Source organism: Urocitellus parryii, chromosome 10 (genome assembly GCF_045843805.1).
Source record: "Urocitellus parryii isolate mUroPar1 chromosome 10, mUroPar1.hap1, whole genome shotgun sequence".
Classification (NCBI taxonomy): domain Eukaryota; kingdom Metazoa; phylum Chordata; class Mammalia; order Rodentia; family Sciuridae; genus Urocitellus; species Urocitellus parryii.
This window is the reverse complement of record NC_135540.1, coordinates 16,936,318-16,954,699: the sequence shown is the minus strand read 5'-3', so window position 1 is coordinate 16,954,699 and position 18,382 is coordinate 16,936,318. Positions and strand designations below refer to the sequence as shown.

Genomic DNA, 18,382 nt, shown 5'->3' with positions numbered 1-18,382 from the left:
ATCTCCTAAAGAATAAAAACTAAAATTATCCCTGAGAATGCTCCAGAAGAACATACCAAGCCCTCAGGGGTAAGGACACATGCTGACTCCAGGAAGCATTTAGTGAGCCCTCTCCTCTGCTACAGCTCACACAGAAGAGGCTTAACCTCACATTGGGAGCACACTTGACAGCTCCAAGCCATCGTTCTGTGAGACCATCATAGCCATTGATCATCTAGTTCTATGTCATGGGAACTGATGAGACTTCTGTCACCTTAGCCAGTCCTGGAGGATTGTTGTTATGTAGGAGAGCCATGAGGAAAAGGTCTGTGTCACATGACCACATGAACTCCCAGATGACCAGGACCTGTTTTGTTTTTGGTTTTTTTTTGATAGTGGCCTCCCTTCACCTAGAATATAAAAACATTTAGTTGTTTTTCCCCTTCATGATGGTGATGATGGTGGTTAACATAAGCATAAAATACAGTTGTTGGGGCGAATACGACACCCAGTTATCCCATCATCTGAGAAGGGGGAGGGTGAGCTCAGTTTTGATGCCGTCCTATGGGTGGAAAGGTGCGGTGAATCCCCTCCCCCATCATAGGGCCCATGTGACACTGATAGGAGCGTCACCAGTTTCATGAATGAAAAGTTTAATGGGATGTGGGAATCTTGGAAACTGGTGACCCAAGACCCAAGGGACATGGTTTATTTTTATTCCTCCCTACAAGGAAGAATGAGCAGCCACGGAGAAAGACGACTGGACAAAAGGCCAGAATGCACAGTGGGGCGGTCAGTGGGAGTGTTCAGATCCTCTGTGGATCTTCTGGGCACACTCCTTCCTCCCAGGTAGGGGACAGGACACTCTGGAATGAGAGCCCTCAAGGGAAACTGAGAGGGGCACCTCCCCCCACCCCAGGTTTCATGGCTTCCTTCAGGAGAGGGCTCTAGCTTCTACGACTCACCTTGGAGATAGAAAACTGTTTTCTTCCACTCACTTCTAGAAATTGGAGGGCAAGAGGGCAGAAGGAGACTTTGCCCTGAGGCTGCTCCCGAGGCCTCCAGTTTCCTTTAGTCCCAGGTACTGCGCAGGGCACTGGGGTATCATTTTCAGAGTCCCAGAACTGTATTTTGGTTCCTGATTTTTTTTTTTAAATAACCTTCATTGAATTTCTAACAGAGCAGATGAAGAGGAAACTGTCTTCCTTTTTAGTTTCTTAAGCATTTGGAAGATCACTAATTTATGTGTCTGAAGTTGAACTGCGGTTTGTCATGGTTTTTCGTCCTCACGGGTACTTATGGAGGACTTTTTCTGCTAATGTGTGGTTCTGCTTTTGTTTTCCATAAAGCATTTTATCTTCACCATTGTCCAGAAACCAATAACCTTGGAAAATATTTTCTTGTACCTAATTAGATCAAATTGATAGCTAAATCTGATTACCAAGATGCCTAGTCCTGACCATTGATTTGGATTTGGTTGGGTTGGAGAACAACCCTACATCCCCACCCAAAACAAAGCGCTGACCCAAACCTTCTGTGTTCCCCCATTCCCCTGAGGTGGTCCCTAACTCTTCCATTCTGCATTTCTGGAAATCACAAAGGAAAGCTTCTGTTTATGATTGACTTCAGGTTTGATGCCTAGATTCTCTGCTTGGGCCCTGGGCAAGACTCAGTTTGAGCAGGGCCTGTCGTTTTCTTCCTCCTTTATTCTTGGCACAGTTAAAAAACAATCCTCTAAAAGAAGAGGTCAACAACAAAAGCAACAACTACTTTATCTGGGTCGTTTCATTAAGAATATTTATGTTTGCATTTATTATCTCTTTAATCTGCATTTTGGAAATCCAACACTAGTGTGAAAATTGTTGGAAGTAGAACTTTCTTTTAAATGTTCAAAACTTGTTTTAAATGTTGAAAGTGGGACTTTTTTTCCTACATATAATTTTAATGTCACTTAGGAAGAATTGAGACATACTGACAATATTTGGCTACATGCAAATACATGTGGCATTTTTGAAAACTTTATGGGGCTTCTCCCCTTATTTTGCTATTCCAGAACGCTTTCAAAAAATAAATGGATAAACAATGCTATCTGGCCCCATGATCATGTATTTCTCAGAAGGTGATTTTATCTTCTTCAGGCAGCTGGGTATTCCCCCAGCGACAGGACAGACATTCATAGCCTCCATGAGTCTGGAGAATTCCATCTTTCTGCTCCTCAAAGGAGGCAAATGGGTGCCATCTACCCATAACCTATGGAATGAGGCTTGACTCCAGGACCTTCAAGGAGCATGAAAGGGAAAAGACACCGTTGTACCCTTTTTCACAATGGTTAAGGAAAATATGTCTTCCTGCCTTTGTGAATCATGTGAGTTTTTTCAGGACTCCCAAAGAGAAAGATCTTGTAGAAACTTTGAAGAGAACCTCATGACTTTCTCTTTTGCCCTAGTCTCTAAGTCTTAGCTCTGCTGACTTGGGAAGCCTATCTCCTAAAGGACTTTATTCTTCATTAAGTACCTTAACCTCTCTTTGACTCAGTCATACAAATGCCACTAATGGAATTCATCTTTCTAATACCACAACCATTAACTTCCCTGTTAGCCATAGCCTTGATACATTAATTTTAGCTTACTCTAAGTTTCCTGAATGGACTTACCTCTTTGGGTGGTAGTGGTGATTCCTCTCCTTCCTCTTCCTCCCATTCCTTGAAATTAAATTATATGTTCACATTTAAGAAGACATCTTTCATTTGCTAAAGAATTGTTTTAAATGAAAATTAAATTTTGAAAACATCATTTCTAGTTCACCTGCTTTAAACATACTTTGGCTTCAGTTGAATATAAACCTATGACCCTGTTTGAAAATACTGTTTTTTGCTTAATTATTCTGCTCATCCTTTGATAACAAAAACAATTTAAGTAATTGAATTGGGTACAAACATTATGGAATACCAATTAAACAGTTACAAAAATATCTGAGTTCTTGGCTTAAAAGCAATCAACATTTGTTTACTTAGGGCCCAGATTTCTTGATGTTAATGTAGTATTCTGCAGGTTTGTGACATTTTCTCCCAGTGACCAGTAACACTTTCTCAGTGCTTTTCATCCATGGCCCAGATTGCAATAGTTGGCACCTACTAGTTGAGACAAGCTGGGTTTGCTGGGGCTAGAAATTCGGCTTTGATTATATACAACACAAATCCCTATAGTTTATCTGTAAATTTTTTCATGAACTGGCTAAATTTCTCAGGTTGTTTCCATGCTTAAAATAACCTATTGGCTTAATATTTTATTCAGTCATATTTTATGGAATTTCTACTAGATGATAAGCTACAGAGGACAAAAATGTCTGCATTATTTTTCCCCACTACCAATTTTCTAAAACGCAAAGCTGTGCTTGGCATAGAATAAGAGATCAAAAATACATGTTAAATAATCAAGTGCCACTGATTGAAGGCAGCTTTATTCTATGAGCTGGGGACATAGTAAAAAGCAAGAATATACACAGAGCTCCTGTTGAAGAGCTTACTTGAGGGAAATATAACAGAGATTGATCATAAAAACAAATATCAAATACCCAATGTGACAGTGCTGCAAAGCAGAGGTGTGTCGAAAATGTGCAATGAGGGTCTAGAGTAGAGGGATCTTGCTGGGGGATCCATGAAGAATGACCTAAGATGTAAGGATGACTAAGGTAGTAACCAGAGGACAAGGAGAAGAATAGGCCACGTGTTTACTTTCCCCTCAGTTACTTTCTCTCTCTCATTCTCATGTCTACCTTTGGTAATTATCATTGCAGACTCTTCCTAAGTTTTCTGGCTACCTTAGTGTGCTGGCTACTCATGGACTTTTGTGTAAATCTCAAGTGTATCTAGCCCTCCTTTTAGGAAACAGCCAAAACTTAGTCTTCTATTAAAAATGCCAGTGTTATTTTAGAAATCAAGGATGAAAATCAAAGAGAAACTGAATTAAAAAGAACATCACCTTTTCTGCTTATTCACTTTGCTGTGTTCTAAGGAAGTGCCTTATGATACTTTAAATAGACTTTAATTGGTTGGTCATTAGGTTGGATGGTTCGTTGCTTGGATGGATGGGTGGGTGGGTGAATGGGCGGATGGATGACTGATTAACTGGCTAACTGGATGTTGGTTGGTTGGCTAACTAATTGGATGATTAGCTGACTAGAAGTCAGATGTTTTTTGTTTGGCTAACTGGATGTTTGATTGATTGGATGGTTGTTTAGTGAATAAAGGTGAAGGTGGTAGATTAGCTATAATGTTAAAGTCAGACTTGATTTTATTCAGTTTCAAACTTTCTCTGTCTCTAAAATATTGAAAAATTTGCCCACGCTCTATAAGTCTTCGTTCTTTATATATTAAAAAAAAAAGTTCTTTTCTTAAGGCTATAGTAAGGATTAAGGCAACATTACTTATAAAGTTTTAGCAAAGTACCTAGGATATACTAAGCATTCACCAATATCGGTTCACTGTTTTTAAGAGAAGAATTGGCCTAGGATGTGGCTCAGTGGCAGAGGGCTTGCCCTGCAAGCATAAAGCCCTGGGTTCAATCCCCAAAAACCATAAAAAAAATAAATAAGAGAGAAAGAAAGAAGTTTGAGTGTTTAAATGATGACATTGTTAATTCTAATCATTCAAATATGTTTCACTACTACAAATATTCATGTATTATAAAGCAGAAGTACATATACCCAAGATGGAGGGAAAACATGTAGAAAACTAATGGCACACTAACTAGCGATTTTCTTCCTTGACAGATTAAAATTGAATTCTCCTCCCCCACTCTTCCATTGCCCTCTTATTACATTATTACAGGGCTCATTAGGAAAGTAATTACTCTGTTAAAAAAAAAAAGGGGAGGCTTGGGGGCTGGGGTTGTGGCTCAGTGGCAGAGTGCTTGCCTAGCATGTGTACGGCACTGGGTTTGATTCTAAGCACCACATATAAATAAATGAATAAAATAAAAGTCCATCAAGGTCTAAAAAATATTTAAAAATAAAAAAATGTTAAAGGGGCATAATACATTCTTTCTTCACATGGATGGTAGTGGTTTACCTAGATCTTTGCTTTGTAATTATTTGCTAACCTGAACATTGTTTTTTATGTATTTTTAATATGTACTCTCAACACCCATACAAAGGGAAGTAAAATTGACATATGAAATTTGACGGAATAGGATCAAACAGACTGAATTTAAACCTAGGTTAGGTCTGCAGGAGCAAATGGAAGGGAATATTAAACAGTATAGCCCCAATAGTAAAAAATAGGAGATGAAGATTATTCTAAACTCTCTAGATTGTGTTACAGACTGAGCAGTTAAGGGTGGCGAATACTGAATACTTTTTGTCTTGCAAACTGCACTGAATTTACTCAAGAGCAGGATCTTCCTGCATCGTTTGCTGTGTGCCTAACACAAGGTGTAACCAGACTCTCTTTCACAGACCTGGTCAGCACAGCCTGTCTGCACAGATGCCACTGTGCCATCTCTTCCAGCCATCATTGTTAACGTTCATGCCAGGTGTGCATGATTTCAGAGGCAGTGGCCCTGATTTATTAAATGCCATCAGAAATAAAGTCAAGAATTACACATCTTCATTACTAACAAGTAGCTTTTGGTGTTTTCAGCGCCGACTGGGAGATGCAGCAAAGAAAGCCATCAGCAAGCTCCAGGTCAGGACCATCAAGAAGGGTGACAAGGTAACAGCCTCTTTTCTTTTTGGTGGGAAACTATTCAAAGTAGTTGCTCTCCTTTGGTTTTCTGACAGTCAGGGTAGAAGAGAGTGAAGGATGGAAAAGGGAAATACGTGCTTAAAGTCATCCTGTAAGCATCTGATATGTGCCCTTTTTCTAGTCTGAAGGATAGATGTGCTATTACTATTATATGCTATTAAATATTATTTAAAGTAGTTTATAAAATGCATTCAGTAGGACAAAAAAAACCCATTTGCTACAGAATATGAGAAACAGAAAAGTAAGTGTACAAGAAAATGGATAAAGCCAGGATGACATTACTGCACAAATGCATTACCTGAAACAGGTAATGGAAATGGATACTAAATTAGGTCGGGGCTCTCCAGCAACCAGTGCAAAGAAGGAAACAAAATTCAATAGTCAAATGATATTTGACTGCAGTGTCCCACAAGATAAAAAAAAAAAGAGAGATATTCCCAGTATTTTGACCTGAAAAAGTTTGTCCAGTAATCCTCGCAGGGAAGATAGAGCTATGTGCAGAGTTCTGTTCTACACTCATGTCTAGAGTCTAAACACAAAAAGTATATCAGTTCCTATGAAATTTAGTATTCAGGACACCCCAATATCATTGCAACAGTCTCCTTCACTGTAGAATCATGGAGTAAAGCCAGAAGCAATCATAGCATCGTCAGAAAGGACAGAAAAGAGTACAGTCCAGGCTTGCAGGCCTTTAAAGGTCTCTTTGATCTCCCAGGAGATGTTTAGATCAATGGATTATAACACAGTTTGAAGGACTGGGGCTCCTTGGAGCATTGTAAGGGATCCACAATTCCACATGTGTAGCAGCTATCGACTGTAGTCTGAAGGATTGATGTGCTATTACTATTATATGCTATTACTTTTCAACTCTCTGAAAACACTAGTGGGTGCATTAAGATAAAATTCTTTCAAAAGCATTCCTAAATTTGAAGTCCATTTTGATCATTCCTTTTTCCCCTTCAATCAGAGAATAATAGAAGTCCAAGGGCTATGACATAGTAATAAATTTTTGAGGTATTAAAAGAAATTTATGTCCTTGAAAAAAATTAAAAACATTCTTTTGTGTTTCTGTTTAGTTTATGTATTAGATTACAGAGGAATCGGTGGATTAAATATCATTCAGATAGTTCTCCATAAATGTTATTTGTTATACTCAAGATTCTGATATGTCACCTCTCCTTGTAATTGATAGCATTATTAGTAAAAGTACATGAGGAAATAGTTTTCCTCACAAAAGCACTTGCAGTGGCACCTAGAAATACAAAGTGGGGGTTGGAAAGAATGCCAGCTACACGGATAGCCGGTAAATTATTGATGAAGAAAACTAGCAAAGGCTGTTGAAAGCCTGGCTCCAGGCAAGCTGTCCTTTGGTTTATTTGGTATTTACTCACAAAGCCAGGAGGGTGGTCTCATCTGCACTGCTCCTGTTGCAGGAAACAGAGCCGGATTTTGACAACTGTGCAGTTTGTATTGAAGGATACAAGCCCAACGACGTGGTCAGGATCCTGCCGTGCCGGTGAGTGACTGGCTGCCTGCCCTGGATGGCTGGTGTGTGGAGAGTGCCTGCTGGCCACCCTGGCTTGGACCCACCGGCCTTGCTGGGCCATGTCAGTGGGCCTCCGTGTTGCCAGCTGCACATGGCAAGCATGCCTTCTTTTCTGGTAACCTTAGTCCTTGAAAGGCTTTGGCTTACTGGGCACAGTGGCACATACCTGTAATACCACCAGGTTGGGAGGCTGAGGCAGGAGGATTGTGAGTTCAAAGGCCAGACTTACCAAAAGCAAGGTGTTAAGCAACTCAGTGAGAACCTGTCTCTAAAATAAAATATTTTTTTAAAGGACTGGGTATGTGACCCAGTGGTTAAGGCCCCCTGGGTTCAATCCTCAGTACAATCAATCAAGGCTTTGGCTCATGGAATTAGATATATTTTCCTGATCCCCTTTGCATCAAAAGAAGGATAGCGTTATGATCTGGACTCTCTTGACACAGACCTGCTGATATGAATCCAGGTATGAGTTTTCTTGAAAAAAAGAAAAAGCAGCTCTCTGTTGCTCAGAATCAGTTTTGCTAATTTAATTAAAATAATTCTTGAAAATGTTTTGTGGAAGATCATAAAGGCTCAGCCATCAGAATACAGTCAGGAGTAAGTACAAAGCCAAAAGCAGATTCCTTTTCTCTTATTTTTTTTTTTTTTAACTAACAGAAAGTGAACATGACAATCAAATTTTCCCCAAATTTTGGAATTTAGAAGAAGAAGCAGGCATGTAGAGCTGGGAACACTCCCCAGGCAATCCTCACGTAACCCTCGTCCCTCTGCCTAATTGAAATTCACTGTGAAGGTGTTGGAATTCTTTTTAAATTGTTAAAATCCAATCAGTTTAAATACTCTAATTAAATCAAGAAATTTAAGGTTTCATAAAAGCCATCCTCCTTAATTGAAAATCCTTTTTAGTATTTTTGCATCCATGCAAGCATCCTAAAAATAAAAATGGAATTATGCTTTGATGAGGAATTCTTCACTTAAAAGGAATGACTTTAATTCTTAGTGAGTTTAAAAGTAAGTAACATAGAAAAACACACCACAAAGATATTCATCAATCCATTGGTTCTTCAAACAATGCAAATTTTAAGAGCTATTTATTGGAAATACAAAAGAAAGAAAATATGGCTTTAGAGGATTTGGTCAAATAATCTTAAAATAACACAAAAGGACTGGATACCCCAACTGATGCAGAAACTCCCAAAGGGAATAGATGTTTCTCAAAATGTTCTTAGGCAAACTGATCATTACGAAAATGGGCATTAGGAAAATCCATCCAGAGCCCCAGGTTTTGTTTATAGATGCCCGTCTGCCTGGGGGACAAAATCATAAACAGGGACACATGGAAGCTTGGTAGTTCCTCTGTCTGAGGTTGCTCCATGTAAATTCTTTCTTCACGCTACACCTCATGTCTACTGGATGACTTCCAGGAACAAGGGCAAAGAATGACACTGAACTATGGAAAACCTCCCAGGGTGACGTCTTTCATCTCTGCGGCATTTTATTAAGGATTTGTAAAGCCCTGTGGTTATAAGTAAGTCCAATGCTTTTCTTGACTTTCCTACTAGGAGGCTACTTAGAGCCCTATGGAGGTACTACTAATAAAAAATAACCCAAGCCAGTTAAACAGCTGCTTTTTACTGAGAATCCTAAGAACTTTACAATTGTAATTAAGAAAATCTGTGTTAAAAATTATATGTATGCATATATTGCATTGCTTTAGCTGTACAGTCATACAGCATAAAATAATGTATTCATTTAAAGCTCTGTCATGCATGAATTTCATGTTCCTCTCTGCAATTGCTGGAGGCTACATAATAGCCAACACAGAGTTGTACCACAATTTAATTTACCATACCTAGTTTGGGAACATTTCACTGGTTTCAGTTTCTAATTATGACAAATTACATTGCTTTAATGGTATTTAGATTTTTATGTTATTCCAGACCTCCTTTTATAGTGTACTTTTTTGGGAAATATTCATCAAGAAAAAGTAACATTTAATATTTTCCACAAAGAAAAAGGACTTCAGGAAATTTCAGTTTATTCCCACTGGCGCTCGCCCTAGGAATATTTGTGCAAATATTAGTTTCTTCTACATTCTTTTCCTTTTCAGTTTGGCTTTAGGCTCCTCCTTTTTACCTGGTTCTTTGGTTCTCAGCTCATTCCTTAATTCTTTTTGCTTCAAGATCCTTAGCACTCATCTATTTTTTTTTATTTCCTTATTGAGCATCCTGCTTTAAATAACAAAATACACCTCATTACCAAACACAGGTTATAGTTAATTACTGTTTGAGCTTCACTAGTCACACATACGTATTCTTTAAATAGCTCATGCATTTCTTTCCATGCTGATATTCAAATCAAAATATTTTTATGCCTGTTGCTGGTTCCTGCCAGACGGTTTGCACTAATGGATGTTATCAAACAAATGTGGAGACATTTGGTTTTTGCTAGATAATTTCCTCTGGGGTGTTATTAAACCTTTGCTCCCATGAACACCAAGGTCTCCCTTTCCTATTATTTCCAGGCTGACTCATCCACAGCATTCTTTGCATCTCTTTGGAGTAAAAAATGGTTTCCAAAAAATATCCCAATGTATCTAGTCCTTTCTCTCATACTTTGTCTATAGCCTCATAACCCCTGACATGCTGGGTGCATCTCAATTAGGACGTTTTTCCAAATCACCCAGGTTCACACTTTTGCACAGCATTTTCCAACTCATTCTCTTATCTCTTTCCAAGACCCTTGCACAAATGATGATAATTAGCCAATGCCCTCTCCTCCTCATTTGTGGTCTTGGTGGTTATTAAAGTTACACTGTGCACATGCAAACCCATGGCTCCTTCCTGCTGACTCTTCCTTCTTTCAGTCCCTCTCAAGCACTCAAAGAGGAGTCTCCTTGGGCTGGGGTTGTGGCTCAGTGGTAGTGCGCTCGCCCAGCAAATGCGAGGCTCTGGGTTCCATCCTCAGCACCACATAAAAATAAATAGATAAAATAAAGGTATTGTGTCCAACTAAACTAAAAAATAAATATTTAAAAATACAAAAAGAGGAGGTGCCTTGGTGTGAGCTTGGACATGTGTGCGCAGTGTAAGGTGCAGATCCACAGCAGGACACCAAATATGTTGGGTGGCACGGGTCTAACTTGTGTGCTTAGGATTTGATCCTAACACACTGCTAAGGCATTTTTCCAAGAAACTTTGGTTTGCTCCATCATTAAGCTTTTGCTAGATTTTAAGGCTAGATTTTTTTTTGTGACGGGTTAATATCCATGATTATGTTTTTAACAACATTTTATTGAAGCTTTGTTGTCTTCCTTTGTCTGGAGAATAAGTTGAGCTCTCTGATCCTTCCATGGCTTTTATCTTATGGTATTCCTACTGTTCTTCAATAATTATTCATTTCTATTTATCCAATTGCAAACACACAGTGTCTGAAAAAGAATGTGAATTCCTTGGGCAGACCAAAAGTTCATGTTTGCCATGTTTTAAGAAAACCAAAGCAATATTTGCATTTCTTTCCAACAATCTACAAAATGTTTTTTCCAGTGTCTAATTTATCATATATCATTATCACTCATTTGTGCAAATATTAGTTTCTACTACATTCTTTCCCTTTGATCTGGAATAATCTCCTCCACAATTGAAGAAATACTTAAAAGCTGCCTAGTAATAAGCAGATCTTTATGAAAAACTTTGTAGCAACTAAATGCTTCCTTTGGAACCACAAATATTTTATAGCAGCTGTATTTCAGGAGTAGTAGAAAGTACCAGAAATGAAAAGATAAATGGCATAGTTCATGCTCTAAAGGAAATAGCCTAATGGGAAAAAAATTTCAATAAGTAATCAGAATACAGAATAATATGTGCAACTATAATAAAAAAATTTATAGAAAATTTGCAAAATGAATAAAATAATTGAATATCTGCCTGACTCCCTCATGCAGGTAACTACTGCTAACATTTTTGCATATCTCTTTCCTTTTGTTTCTTGTGCCTATTTGTGCAAGGTCAAGATATTATTGTCAACATCATTTAATATCCTGTTCTTTTCCCTTATCATTGAGAGAATTCACTAGAAATAGTCCTAGATTATCTGTGCCCTGTTTTGACCTTTTTTTTTTTTACCTCTGAAGCTGCAGCCAGACCCAGTCAAGCTCTTCCTTACATAAACCAACCCCATAGCCTAGAATGTCAGTACTTCTGCAGAAACCTTTCTTGAAAGTCTTTTCATGGCCCAGCCAGACTTTTCCACGGAGGGAAAACAGGAACTTGTCCTGGCCCCCTTGAGCTTACCTAATAATCCACTGATGAGCTATTCACAGTTCACCTTTCCACCTCACTATGGAAGACAGAGAACAGTGTCTCATGGTTGATGCTATCATTGGCTGATGTGTCCTGCAGAGGCACCGTGTCTTGCTGGGTTGTTATCAGCAAAGTTGGATGACAAGTAAAATCCTCTCAAACAGAATTTATTATCTTGTGCACATGGTCCCCAATTCTCACCTTGTTCACAACCTCTGACCTCTAGTTACTTTTTTGTAAATAGTGCTTCCTGGCTGGTACTCCAAGAAACAGCATTGGCAATGCTGCATGGAATTGAAAGAGGTCTTGATAGCAGGGCACACGGAGATTGTTGAATAAAGAACTAATAACACCTAACCTGGAACCTTCTAGTCAGAAAGTGCACCCCTGATGTTTCACATCCAAACATTGAAGCTGATTTCCAACAGCATGGAGATGCCATCCTTGGCCATGTCTGCTCTGACAGCGAAGTCAGCAGCCCTGCAGGCCCAGGGTTTATTGGACTCCTTGCTCTTCACAGTGGGATCTGAGGTGTGCCTGAGCAAGATCCTCTGTTAAAGCATGTAACTCTGGTGTAGATTTCTGGGCTTGGAAAATATATATGACGAATTTTACTTTTTTGACCATTTTCAGGTATGTAGTCAAGGTAAAGTAGATTCCCAATGCTGTGCCCCATCTCCAGAACATCTTCTTGGTCCCCAACAGAAACACTGAACTCACTAAACAATGACTCTTCATGCCCTAAGTATGAATTTTGCGTGTGTGTGTGTGTGTGTTTTGTTTTTAATTTCAGTTTGACTTTTACTAACAAGAAACTGGAACTAATATTTGGATTTAGGAACCAATTAAAGTTGGTTGACTAAATTAAATTTTATATACCCAAAATCTGACAAAGAATAATAATTTTATGTCTATTATTATTGTTATTGCTATTATTGCAACATCAAGAGTAAGCGTTGCTATGATCATTGTTCTCATTATCATTCATACTATTACATTACATCATTACTAGCATTGTTACCACCATCACATCTGTCCTGACCTCTCACTGAAGTTCCTGCTTGGGTCTTGCCCCTTCATTATTTATTCAGATGAGTCTATTTTTAATTGTCAGATGAAAATCTAGATTAGCTAGACCTCAGGAATTTTTTTGGCAAGTATATCAAAACTGTGACTAAGAAAAAAAATATTCTCTGGGAAAATTAATTGAAATGTAATCCAGTCCTTACGTTTTTCTAAAATGTACTTTTATAAATTCATAAGAACCTAAGAACAAGCACTGTCCTATTAGCTCCCCAGAGGAGAAGTGAGCTGGTCCCTAGGATCGCCAAAGCTTTTGCCAGCATTCACTGTGGAAGCAATCTCAGGGCACTTGCTGTGGAGATTTTGTGCCTTGACTTCTGCATGGGGACCCACCAGAGCACTTCTCCTGTAGATTAACTTTTTCCCAACCAAGGGAAATGTTCTTATTTTGTAGATACTGAATTGTGACACTATCCATATTTGTGTGTGGTGTGTGTGTGTGTGTGTGTGTGTGTGTGTGTGTGTGGTGCTGGGGATCAAACCCACAGACTTATGCATGTGAGGCAAGCACTCTATCAACTGATCTATATCGCCAGCCCATATCCAGATTTCTTGTGTTGATAGAGAGCTTAGAGCCAGATTTATATCTCACGCATACCCAAAAGGCATTTTTACCCTCATTTCTGATTCCATTTTGGATCTCCATTTTCATTTTTCTTTCTTGTTTGACACTTACAGTGTCTTGTTGAATATTTGCACCTTCTAAGTTACCTAGAGACCTTTCTAGAATAAATATGTCCCATGTCTTTAAAACCTGAAGCAACGTCATTTTAAATCCACATACCATACCAAGTATGTTACTCAGTTTTTTGTCAGTGTAACAAATCCCTGAGATAATCAATTTATAAAGAAAAAAAGGCTGATTTTGACTTACATTTCTGGAGATTTTAGTCCCTACTCTGTTGGTTTCGTGCTTCTGGGCCCATGATGAGACAGCACATAGTGTGGTGAGACAGCACATAGTGCGACAACGCTTGGCAAAACCACTCACCTCTCGGCCAAGTTGCAAGGTAGAGGCTGGGATGCCATTGTCCCATTCAGGGGTACAGCCCTGGAGTCCTAAGACCTCCCAATAGAGCCCACCAGTTAGTTTCCCTCACCTCCACTGGTGCCAGGTTGGGGACCACACTTTAACCGACGGGCCACCTTAGGGTAACATTTAAATCCAAACTGTAGCACCCCTGTACCATAATTCATCTGCTTTTGTTTGAACGTTTAAGTTATTCCCCATACACACTTCTTATTGCTGTTTACCAATCAGGCTGTGCTAAATAGCTTTGTGTATAAATCTTAGTTCACAATTTCACATTATTTCCTTCTTTCTAAGTGATGATTCAGGTTGACTGTTATATTCTGCAAAGTTGTGTCCCGTCAGTTAGAGATAAGCACACTCCAAGGAGAGACAACAGTGGGAACCTGGAGCTGCTGGAGTGGAAGACCCATGACAGAAATGAGGGGAAGCAGCCCAGGTTGTGCACTCCTGATTGAAAAGACATGAGCACATTTAATTTAATTTATTGATTTACTTATTTTTTTGTGGTGCTGGGAATGGTACAGGACCTTCTCCCTCCCAAGCAAAGCACTCTTCCACTGAGCTACCCACCCCCAGCCTAACATGACCATGTTTTAAATTCAAAAAAGAAAAATAAAGATGTAGTGCCCAGCTGCAGGGCCTGCATGGTGGCCAAGTGCTGGGGATCCTTGTGGTTCGTGAGTCACAGCCAGCACCCTGGCTCTAGAGTGGAGTGTGGCTCCAGGGGATGTAGCTGGAGTCCGAAGACCAGTTAGGAGACTATTTCATGTATTTGTGTGGGTATGTGGTGACATGGATCTATTTATTCCAGAGACCCAGGAATAAGCCACCACAGAATGGATGTCCATTCCTCAGGTTGGTGACTGATGGCTGCATCTGTATTTCTTTCCATTTAAAACATGGTCATGTTAGGCCGGGATGGTAGCTCAGTGGCATGCCTGGCGTGTGGGAGGCCCTGCACCATCCCAAGCATCACACACACAAAAAAGTAAATATAATAAATAAAATAAAACATGATCCTGTCTTTTCATTCAGATTTCAAATAGCAAAAAGTCCAGTAGCTTCTATACTATCACTCAAAAACCATAGCACAAGGAGCAGATTTCAGACACTAAAACAGATTTTTAAATCATACTCAAACAAAGCAAATTATATAAACAACAACAAGAACACTTGACCAGCTTTGGCTTATCTTCAGAAACCTTCGTTTAGAGAGTTTTCCAGCCCTCAAGACTCCCACCACTGGGTCATATAGACAGAGCTCTATTTTGGACAGATAGCTGTTGAATTCTGTGTGTAAAACTGTTACCCTTCCATTCTCTTCTCTCCTTTTTAGAAATGTGGCTAAATTTCTCTATCAGTTCTCTTCGTTAAATGTGAGGCTACACTTTTATAAACATCAGAACATGACTAACAGCATCATTAGTGTTAAAAGAGATGACACGGAGATTTAAACACATTGATATACCAGGCTAAAAACTTTTTAAAAAAATGGAAAAAATGGTTCCTGTTAAAGTACAACACAGAGTAATAGTGAAGGGACTATGAAACTTTTGTTCTGGATACATGGTGTGTGTCTATAATCCCACCAATTTAGAAGGCTGAGGCTGGAGGATCGCAAGTTCAAACCCAGCCTCAGCAACTTAGGAAGGCACTAAGCAACTCAGAGAGACTCTATCTCTAGGTAAATTTTTTTTTTTAAGGACTAGGGATGTGGCTCAGTGGTTAAGTGCTTCTGGTTTCAATTCCTGGTACCAAATTTAAAAAAAAAAAATGAAGCTTGTGTGTGTTAATTGGGGAATAGATATCCTAACTTTTGAAGAAAGTCCTAATTACATTGCAATGGCTGAGGTAGACTGAACCTAAAAGGTCTAGGTCTGGAGACTTGGACAAGGAATTTTTTGAGGGCTGCTGAAAAGTCACTGTCTGTATTTAGTGTTCTAGTTTCAGTGGCTTCTTCAAAGGTCTGTTACACACATCCTATGTGTCTGCAGTTGACAAGATGCTCATAAATCATCTAACTTGTCAGACTGTCAGCTGCTTCTCTTTCTCAGTTGATGTGACTGATAAGGGTTTTAACACAGATCTACTTATTAATTGACCTCTCAAATACTTTATTCCATTAGCTCCTGTCCCCAAGGACAGGTGGTATTTTCCCCTCCCAGAGAAGCAGCTTGGGAGACATCTAGTGTAGAGTAATGGGTGAATAGTAGAAGGAGCCCTAAATAAAGCTTTCTGAACATTCAAGTATACAAAGGCTCAAAGACGGGTTGGCTGCCAGAAGTCCCCCCTTAGAATCAAATTAGTGAGATTTACTGAGCTAGTGTGGCTGAGAACATGGTATCCACTTCAAAAATGCTTGTCCTCAATGGATACTTCCAAACAAGCCCACCTGGACAGTTCAGAACCTCCCCTGCTTTTCTCAAGAGTCTTGTGGTTGTTGTGTCATGAATCCTTAATGGCAACCAAAGGCAAAATCAAAGTTGGAAAGATATTCACTTATGAACTTCCCTTTTGAGAGGAGGAGGGGCTCTCATTGGTGCACCCTGCCCAGCACACCATCATAGCAAACAACACAATACGATAAAGTATAGATCATGATATATCCATGAATACCATGTTAATATATGAAAATTCAAAGAATCCCAATCAAGTTTTACTGAAACCCTCACAAATAGACACTCACCCCTTAAGAGATTTAAACCTAGAGATCAGTCTGATTTTAAGATGAGTGAACTGAATGTCTCTGTGGACAGAAATGCCAAGGTCTCTGTAAGTAAAAGAATTTTGTAAAATGCTGTAATGTGATCAGGATTTGGATTACAAGCCCTCTAACTGGTGAAGTGGAAAACAAAGGGCACTTTCTAGCCAGAAAGTGCCTGTCCTGATTTTACCCAGCAGGCCTGTTAGGTATGCTCGATTAGGAACAGATTTCTTCTGAGTTCCTTTCTTTCTTTCTTTCTTTCTTTCTTTCTTTCTTTTTTTGAAAAGAATGATTATCATTGGCTGTATTCATCAGCTTCAACTTACTCTTTCATTCCCATGTTATGCAAATTAGGTTTGGGGGCATTCTATTTAAAGTTGTCTGTTTATATATGCCATGTTTTTAAAAACAGCTTTCAAGGTTCCGTTGCTAATTGTGGAAATTTTTGAAAACAGAGAGAAGCATAAAGAAGTTAACCAAGATAATAATCTCTATTCAAAAAGACAATTATTGGTAAATTTAGTTTGTATAAAGCATATATTAACACCATACGTGTATATTTTTAAACATTGTAGAGTCATTAATACCATTTTTATTCTACTATCTCAGTTTACATTAAAAAGTAAGCATTTTTCCATTACTTTAAAATTATTTTAAGATAATCTCATCATTGTGTAATAATAATGATGGGAATGTATTGAACTTCACACTCTTATTTTTCAGCATTTAATTTGCTACCAGTTTTTTTTTTTTATCACTATGACCTTAGTTTTGTTTTGTTTCTGAACTTAACCCTAGAATGCATCCTAAAAGTGAATTTTTGTACTGGGTCAAAAGTGATTTTGAAGGATCTGGAGAAGTTTAACCAATTGCTGTTGATAAAGATGGTAATGATTGACAGCTCACTAGTAGTATGAGCAGTGCTTACATTAGTGCTCCTCCAGGGCCACGAAATTGCACATTTCAAAGTATCTTGTCATCTGATAGTCAAATATTAGCATAGTTTTAATTCCCATATCTTTAATTTTTTTCTGGAATATTACTTCTATTATAATCTCTTTATATAACATGATATCTGATGTAAATTATCATTGATTATGTTTCCTAATTTTAAATATGTCAAAATTAGGGGGATATGGTATAGTCTAGAATTTATAAACTGTGATTAGGTATTAAGTAGTTTTAACATTTTAGTTTTTATTTTGGGTAAATGCTGCTTGGGATTTTTGTTTGTTTGTTTTCATACTGGGGACATGCACTCTACCACTGAACTACATCCCAGCCCCTTTTAAAATTTTGATACGGAGTCTCATTAAGTTGCTCATACTGGCCTTGAACTTGCAATCCTCCTCCCTCAGCTTCCTGAGTCACTAGGATTAAGTCTTGCACCACCATACCCAGCTTTTTTTTTTAATGATATATTTTGATTAGCAGAATGAAGTAGTTTTGTTATAAAATTGATGAATTCTTATATTTGTGTTTTTATCTCTCCTTATTTTAATAATTCCCTATCAAGAAATAATCTAGTTTATTGGTTTAACAACTTTTTAAAATTTATCTGAAAATTTATGCTGATATATCTCACTCAATGGTGGGTGTTTATAAAAAAAAGATTTTTTTTAACTTATCCTTTTTGAGAACATAGTATCACATTCTTGGCTAAATAAAAAGCCATCCAGTGGTGGAAGTTTAGAATGGCACAACCACTTTGGAAATTTGTTTGACAGTTTCTGGCAAAATTAAATGCACACTATTCTGTGACATGACTGTTTCATTCTTGGATACCTACTCAAGAAAAATAAATGAACACTTTCACAGAAAAAAAATTGTAAAGGAGTGGCCATATCATGTCTATTCACAGTAATCAGAAAATGAAAATATCCCAGTAATAACAGGAAAAAAAAATCTGCAAACAAATTGGATTATATCCAATCCATGGAATACTACTCAGTCACAAAAAGGAACAATCAATCAATGTCCCAGGATACAAGTG

General features: G+C 38.4%; 1 protein-coding gene across 1 annotated transcript in view; it reads left to right on the top strand.

Annotated features, from left to right (window-relative positions):
• The window catches only part of Rnf150 (ring finger protein 150), a 222,701-nt gene that overhangs the window by 143,498 nt on the left and 60,821 nt on the right, over positions 1-18,382 (top strand). Inside the window, exons 3-4 of the mRNA XM_026386172.2 lie at positions 5,618-5,689; positions 7,156-7,238. Coding sequence (XP_026241957.1) covers positions 5,618-5,689; positions 7,156-7,238 — 155 coding nt within the window. The remainder of the gene's footprint in view (positions 1-5,617; positions 5,690-7,155; positions 7,239-18,382) is intronic.